At 40.2% G+C, this 8226-nt stretch overlaps 1 protein-coding gene across 1 annotated transcript; it reads left to right on the top strand.

The window, feature by feature from the left end:
- The first annotated feature begins 279 nt into the window (after positions 1–279).
- CXCL11 (C-X-C motif chemokine ligand 11) lies at positions 280–5792 on the top strand. The gene is made up of 4 exons (XM_089527125.1): positions 280–524; positions 2713–2839; positions 3723–3795; positions 4348–5792. Exons 1-4 carry the CDS (start codon positions 467–469, stop codon positions 4369–4371), a joined length of 282 nt encoding a protein of 93 aa, XP_089383251.1. The 5' UTR covers positions 280–466; the 3' UTR covers positions 4372–5792.
- Positions 5793–8226: the final 2434 nt, after the last annotated feature.

Here is an 8226-nt window from a genome sequence, read left to right as displayed (position 1 = left end):
AACTTGAAGGCAAACAACAACAACAACAGAAAAAAAGTATGCATAATGAGAAGCAAGACAAAACTGGTGCATGAAAGAGTTTAATAAGTTTAATAAGAAAATTAAGATTGGGAGAGTAAGTGGGGAAGAAGAAGTAGGAACAGTACACAATAAGGAGGAAAGTGTAGTATTTTTTTTTAAAGTTCTAGAATAGCTAGAAATCCAAGATGCCAACCGTTGTGCTGTTTTGGCAGTTTTGGTGTTGGATAGTGTTAAGATAGGAAATGGATAAAGATTTATTTGAAATGACAATGCTTGGAAACTGAAAGTGGCTGAGAAAGGGAATTTCCCATGAGGATGGAAGCGTAGGTGAAAGCAGCCCATAAATAGCAGACTCACTCCAGTCTCAGTCCACACACCAGATCTCCCTCTTCCAGCTGCATCCTTGGAAGGAAAGAAGAAGGCAGAAACCCTCAGCAAAGCAAAGATGATGAAGTCTGCTCTCACAATCTTGCTCCTTATCCTCTGTGCAGCTCTCCTGCAAGGTAATATCATTTTGGTTTTCTTTTCTTTCATTTAATACCATTGACAAATGCAAAAACTTCCAGCTCTTTTTTTGCTACTTTTTTGGACTACCAGCTCCTAGAATCTCCCAAATATTGGCCATGCTGGTTAGGGGATTTGGGGAGCTGTAGTCGAAAATTTTCTAAACTGTAGACCATTTTGAGGTGCTGGGAGATGCAGGGTGGATACGTGGCCCCAACATTTTCAATTGCTGAGGCTGCATCTGCAAGGCAGACATAATCCAGTTTGACACCACTTTATCTGCCATGGCTCAATGCTATGGAATTCTGGGGAATTGTAGCTTATGAGACATTTAGCCTTCTTTGTCAGAAAGCTCTGGTGCCACAACAAACTACAGTTTCTAGAATTTTTTTTAAAGTTCTAGAATAGCTAGAAATCCAAGATGCCAACCGTTGTGCTGTTTTGGCAGTTTTGGTGTTGGATAGTGTTAAGATAGTGTTAAGCTTTGGCAGTCAAAGTGGTGTCGAACTGGGTTATTTCTGCAGTGCAGATGCTGCCTATCCTGTGAATGCCACAGTGACTCGGTTCTCGATTCTTGTTCTGGAGGAATCATGTTGGAGTTTAATTTATACTTTCTCATTAGGCATCTCAGTAGTTTAACATAAAGTTGTTCACGACAGACTTTAGTATGTTTTTCTACCTAGGTAGAATGCTAAATGCAATTGACATTCAGGTAATTTCCAAAATGGTAGACAGATAATTTACTCCATAGATTAGAATGTGAATCTTCAGATACAGATTGACGGGTTTCCTATTGGATTATACAGCCCATGGTCAGGATAGTATGTTTCTTCTGATTACTGTGCATACTAAATTTTGTACAGAGTAAGTATTCAGTACAGGATGTAGATTTCCTGAAAATACCTGGTTTTTAATATCAGGTTTGTAGGCCTCATTAACGTTGATTGATATATCCGTATATTTCATCCTTGGAAGATTATAGAAATATGAAAAAGACTTGATTTCTTGCCCCAAATCTAAGTTGCAGAATGCTTTCTCTTCTTATACACTGTCAGTTATAAAAGCATTGTATTGGTGTAAAATATTAACTATGCAATCCTATACGTGGCGACTAAAGTCTTATTTAGTTCTATATAGTTTGCTTCCAGCAAAGTGGTCCAGACTACAGTACAAGCAGGAGCCTGCTAAATTTCTGCTGTTAAAGATATAGGCGCAAGCTAGTAAAAATAATAATAATAATAATAAAAAGCAGAAAAAGAGGAGCAGCTCTACATGAGATAGAATGCTAAAGCACAAGAGTGGTAACTGTGCAGCCCTATAAGACTGCAAGTCCCAGCAGTCCCAGCCAGCATAGCCAATAGTGAAGGAAGTTGGAAGCTGCAGTTCAACAATATCTGGAAGGCTGCTTGATTCCTACACACAGAGAGAGCTGTTGGATACTGGGTCAAATTAAGATTGCAGAGACACACATTAAATTCTGTACTTGTCCACACAATACACGGGATTATTATCTTGGTCTGGTATTCTCCCGTTTAACCGAAAAATCTACCTCACAAAAAAATGGGGTGAAGACAACTATGTATGCACCTGGGGTATTATGGAAGAATGATAGCATAAAGGTAACTGAAGGAAATGGAAATCTAGTTTTGCAAAAGAAAACAAACAGGAAAAACAAAACAATCCCCAAACATTAGAAATTTTGTGAATTCACACATCAGCATTTTATTTCATCAGATTGACAAGGATTTTCTATTGGATTATATAACATTAGAAATTTTCGAGTTCATATATCAGCATTTTATTGCGTTAGATTGACAGGGTTTTCCCCCCACTAATGTTTCCAAAGGAACAGCCTCCTAGCCGATATAAAAGTTATGCTATTGTTATGGTTGCTGTGTGCCTTCAAGTCATTTCTTTTTATGGTGACCCTAAGACGAAACCTGTCATTGAGTTTTCTTGGCAAGTTTCTTCAGAGGGGGTTTGCCATTGTCATCCTCTGAGATTGAGAGAGTATGACTTACCCAAGGGGCAACCAGTGGGGTTTTCATGGCCACGCATGGACTCGAACCCTTGTCTCCAGAGTCATAGTCCAATGCTCAAACCACTATACCATGCTGGCTTTCAGTTAGACGTTATGTTACTGTGGCTGAATGTGCAACTTAAGATCTATTGTACCATCTCTTGCAGGAATGCCAACCTCTGGGCGGGGGCGCTGTCTCTGTCGAGGAAAGCGCATGCCTGGCGTTGACATGCGGAACATTGCTGAAGTGGAATACCACCTGCCAAGCTCCAGCTGTGAACATCAAGAGTTAGTGTAAGTAGACAATTATACAAGCCAAAGAAGGTCTCTTTCACACTGCACAGTTATAACACTTTGATATCATTTTAACTGTTATGGCTCCAGTGGTATAGAATCTTGGGATTTGTAGTTTCGTGAGGTATTTAGAATTCTTGGCCAAAGAGTGCTGGTGCCTCACCAAACCTCAAATGCCAGAGTTCCATAGATGCAGCCATGGCTGTCAAACTGCAACCACACCACTATCATTGTGCAATGTTGCCACCTCTTGTCTGGTTTTTTAAATCAGTGCAGAAAATGGAAGTAATGACCTGTAGCAAGTGATCTTTTCATTGATTGAGTTAATTTCAAAAGTAATGTATAAAAACATTACATTATTGTTGTGGGTTTTGCTACTTTCTAAAATTATCTTTTAAGGACATTTTAATACCTTTTGGAGGCACTTTGACAGCAATTTTAAAAAGTTTGATGTCATTTTCATCACTCCTAAATTTTTGTTAAAGTAATGGAAAGCCAACATGGCATAGTGGTTTGAGTGTTGGACCCTCAGCCATGAAACCCATTGAATGATCTTAGGCAACTCACACTTTCTCAGCCTCAGGGAAAGGCAATGGCAAACTCCTCTGAATAAATTTTGCTAAAAAAAACCCTGTGATAGGGTTGCCATAAGTCAGAAATGAAGGCATGCAATCACAACAATGGAAAATAATAACCAATATTAACAGAAGGCCATGTGTCAACTAATAAACACAAGTTACTTAAAGTATTGACAAAAACATTCCTTTTCAAACAGTATGACACATGATGGGAATTCGGGGTCCTATGATTCTGATTGCTTCTTTAATCCTGACCTCACTAATGAATCGCCTAGTATGTAATTATTCAATTTTCTCTCTTGCAGAGTCGTTTTCAAAACAGATGGGAGGAGAAGATGTCTTGACACAAACAGAGTACAGGGCAGGAGAATAAAAGAGGTAAGGAGAAGCGTAACTGTTAGAGAGATCAGGGGTATAAGAAAATATAAGTATAAGGGCAGTGCCAAATCCAGCAGGAAGCAGGTTCAGAAAATGCAGGGTTCGATAATTAAAACTCAGTAAAGCTTTATTCAGTAACTATAGATCTAGTCCAGAGATGTTCATTGTCAGAACTAAACAGCAAGCATGAATGTTGCCTAATTAATTAAACTACACACAATTTCAAACCCATGGCAGGCTCAGTTTGCCTCTCTTGTACCCATATTGCCCTTTTTTTGTTGTTACGGGTAGATTCTTCTAACAGGAACAACCTGCCTGTTTCCTCCCCATTTATGTCATCACCTATGGCTGAAATCACTATGTCTCTGCAGTATCAGTTTCTGCTATATAACCCCATCACATAACTTTCCCAATATTTTATGTCAGGAAAGGTGCATTTGCAACTCCTTCCAGGCAGACATCTTGAGGCATAGTGCCTTATACCTGTTAGCTACAAATGAACCCACTGAGTTACAGAAAACAAAATAACGTTTTTCTTTGTTTCCCTTGCAGGCCATTATGAAGAAGAAGAATTAAAGACCACAAGAGTGAAAAGGAGAAGAGTATGAAAATGTAACTGGCCATTTCATTACAGAGGAAGGCTGATGCTACGGTTCAAACTGATTTCAGGGACCTTGTTTTATCTTCTCCTTGAGGACTTCCTATCAGATTCCAGAAGGATTTGTCTTCTTCAGAGCAAGCTCTAAAAAATTCCAGACAAAAACACTGCCAGCCTTGTTGTTCAATGACAAGACTGTGCTCATAACAGCTGCAGGGATTTTGACATTAAGCTATTCTACTACTTCACTTCTTTCAGGGCAAGTTAATTTTACTGTAAATGGAAACAGAAAAGTACGGGACCTCAAGGAAAACAATGTCACACTTATTTTATTTTTATTTTTTGTTACAATTATTGTTTTGGTTTGGTTTTTTTAAAAACAATTTTAGGAAAAATACTGTCCTGCTATCAGGTCTTTCTTCCTGGGCATTTCTTTAAGTAATCATAGCTGGAAAATAGACGTTTCTTTCGCAGGCTTGGTCCATCTGGCAACCTCCAGATGTATTGTACTACAACACCCATTCTGCTTTAGGGATCATTCATTGTTGTTTTTCAGCGCTAGTATGCGAATAATCTCACTCACACATTCCGGTGTTTTTGTTCACATCATTATTTTTTTAAATTGGAACTGCATCTCTGCAAGTTCTATTGCTCACATGTGTCAACACTGTGAATAAAGATAGAGTTAATGAAATTGATGTATTCAAAACACATTCAAGGCATGCAGAGTTTTATCCCAGGTGTATTTGCTTCAGTTGTGCACACAGCCTACAGTGTTAATCTTTTAGGAAAACCTGGGGGAGGAGGGAATGAGATCAATTATCCTGGGTTAAATGGGTTTTTTCGCAAACCCCCCCCAAAAAAAAAACGTAAACGGATGCATTTGAAATATATGTGAACAACAAGATTCAACTCACGTTCTACTAGGATTAATTTTACCAGCTGAATAATCCCATCGAATACATCCCTGTAGACATGGCAAAGCTGCATTTCCAGTATGAGTGGGGAAAATGGACTTTTTTTCATGAGTCTGCTTTTGACATGTGGATTTTCAGAAAAAATGTCTGATAGTTATTGAGTTAGAGAGCAAACATGGGGAAGGAAACTGAACTCTTCCCTTTCCTGTTGCAGTCCTGAGACAGATCCCTCTAAAATTGGTATTTGTATGGGGAATCCCTGAGTTTAAAAATACATGTACATGTGCACATTGGCATAAATGTGACCATACTCTAGGTGAACAAAAGGTAGTTTGAAAACAAAACTAGCTCTAAGACTTTTAATTTACAGTAGGGAAAAAAATAAGCTTTGGATACTGCTGTTGCTTTGGGACCAGCCCAGCTGGCATGCATCATGTTTATTACCTGTCTAACTGTATATATGTAAATAAAGAGGGTTTTTTTCTAATAAGTCTTCAGTGCTTTATCTCTCATGCTTCTCTTGGATAAACAACATTCGTTTTTAGGAGATGAAAGAAGCCTTTAGCTAGAGTTTTTGATAAATTCAGACGCTCTCACATTTCACAGATGAAAACTAGGACACATGTGGCCAACACATATCAAATGCATAGTCATGGTGGAAAAAATTAATGAGGAAGAAGAGACAAGTTGGGAGAGACTGCAGCAGTTTGCTTTTGCCTGAGCTGACTGGGATGGGTAAGATGCTGCCCCATCGCTCCCCACAGCTGAGTTGGTTGAGTGCAAGTGATTTTTCCCCCATTTCAAACTCAGTTTGTAGCAATTTAAATAAGCTGAGGACTAAGGGAGAAACTGGGACATTTTAAAAGCAGTTGAAACAGTGGGACAACAACAGAAGTGTTACCCAAAATGCTCGGATCCTGGGAGGGCACCCTAAATTTTATTCAATGGGGGAATTCATATAGCTGGATAGGAAGCAGCGAGAGGGCCTCACACATCTCTAAAGCCAGGACACAAGCCTATGCATTCAAATCCTGTGTTCAAGAACTCGAAGGGCAAGTTCCAAATTAGTTTAGTTTATTGATTAAAGGGGGAATCAACACACACACAAAACACTCTCATGCTCACACACAAGAAGCAAGATATAAAAGATATAGCAGAGAGCACATTAAAGGGTTGCAGTAGGCGACACTTCACCAGTTCCAGAAGCAGGGTTCTGATCTGGGGGAAGACTGCGGCCTCGTTCCCACTTACAAATAATTAGGTTTCTGATCCCTATTGATGGATTGGTTCAGCAGCAGAACGTCATTCACATTACACTTGCACCTATCGAAGCCCTCTTTCACATTTCCTTTTCTCCCCTGGTCAAGCCCGGAGCTCTGAGTCCAGGCAATATGCTAAGGGGCAAGAGGCTCATTAGAAGAGGACCACCAACCTTCTCTGGGAGAAGGAGGCCATCCCTGCGCTGGACCATCGTCACTGCACTACCACCTGTCCCTCGAGATACCTGGGGTGTTCAGAGGGCTCCCCAGTGAGTACGGAGAGGAACCTTCCAATCTTCCAATCAGCAAGTCACTTTATTCATGCTCTGCCTTTTCTCCAAGACTAGGACTCAAGGCGGTGAGATTTGGAATCAAGGCAGCCTTTATTTTTAAACAACAGACAATCAAAGAGAGGTTGTAGCAGTTTGCTTTTGCCCAAGCCTACATGGGAGGGAAAGATTTTGTCCCTTCCAATTTGAACTCAGTTTGCAGCAAGCGATGGGAGAAAATTGGAGGACAGAGACATTGGGACATTTTAAAAGAAGTTGAAAAAGTGAGAGGACAGAACATTAATCAGGACTGTCCTTGTCAAAATGGGACAGTATGTATCTGCCTGGAAGCACAAAAAACTATGGATGCCGGCCATGAAAGCCTTCGACTTCACATTAATAGATATGTATTTGTACACTGCTCTTGAGCTGCATTTCCAAGTAAAATATTTCGTAATCCTGGAAGAAATGTGTTGCTGAAGAATTTGCAGCTGGAGGAAGGCAGCTGTAGTTTTGAAAGATCCTACAGTCAAGAAATTGGCCTCTTGCCACATATATTTTGAATGTATTCATTTTCTTTTTCCTTGAAAAGACTAGTCTCTTATGGAGTCAAGAAAGGTTTCAGTTTCAGTTTCCTCTTTCTACTGCCCTCAGTCTTTCCCAGCATTCTCATGTGGCCAAAATACAACAGCCTCAGTTTCGTCATTTTGGGTTGCAGGGAAAGATCTGTCTTCTTGATCTCTTCTAGGACCCATTTGTTTGGCTGCCCATGGTATACTCAAGACACTAGGTGATATCAAGACATCGGCAGCCTCATACAGGGCAATACAGTCCTTCAGATAACCTGGATTTATTTCAGCTGTATAGGACTTTTTAGGTCATAATAACCAGCAGTTTGGATTGTGCCCAGAAACAGATCAGCAGCCAGTGTTGCAAAAGGGGCGCCGCAGGTTTCACAGGGCATTAAGCTAAGTCCTAATAGGTTCTTCCCTAAACTGCAAATTCCTTGCTTCCATGGGATGGAACCAGAGCAGTTAAAGTGGAATCATAGCACTATAACTGAGTACTTTGAAAGGAGAACACAAATGGCTAACTCATGATGGTCAAGGTGCAAGCTTTTATCCTCCCTTGGACCTCGCGGGGGCTGCCTTCTTCACACGAACAGCCTGTACAAATCTCCCTCCTTGCAAAAGGCATGAGAAGAAGCCTCTTGGGAAGCCATTTGGGCTTGTTTTAGGCTAGGCTGTACTCCAAAATCCAAAAACTATTTCCAGGGGTGGCTTTTTGCTGTTGTTGTTATTGTGGTGAGCTTTCAAGCAATTTCTGACTTATGGCCACCCAAAGGCAAAACTGTCATGGGGTTTTCTTGGCAAGTTTCTTCAGAGGCT

The sequence above is a fragment of the Sceloporus occidentalis genome, unplaced genomic scaffold (assembly GCF_023333645.1).
Source record: "Sceloporus occidentalis isolate IW3139 unplaced genomic scaffold, rSceOcc1.0.p SCAF_5, whole genome shotgun sequence".
NCBI lineage: Eukaryota > Metazoa > Chordata > Lepidosauria > Squamata > Phrynosomatidae > Sceloporus > Sceloporus occidentalis.
This window is presented reverse-complemented; position numbering and strand designations above follow the sequence as displayed.

What these genes read in the sequence shown, in the direction of transcription:
- CXCL11 (XM_089527125.1), top strand. Translation starts at nt 467, where the DNA reads ATGATGAAGTCTGCTCTCACAATCTTGCTCCTTATCCTCTGTGCAGCT. An exon ending in TGTGAACATCAAGAGTTAGT is followed by an intron (nt 2,840 to 3,722) that starts GTAAGTAGACAA and finishes TCTCTCTTGCAG; the next exon opens with AGTCGTTTTCAAAACAGATG. An exon ending in AGGGCAGGAGAATAAAAGAG is followed by an intron (nt 3,796 to 4,347) that starts GTAAGGAGAAGC and finishes TTTCCCTTGCAG; the next exon opens with GCCATTATGAAGAAGAAGAA.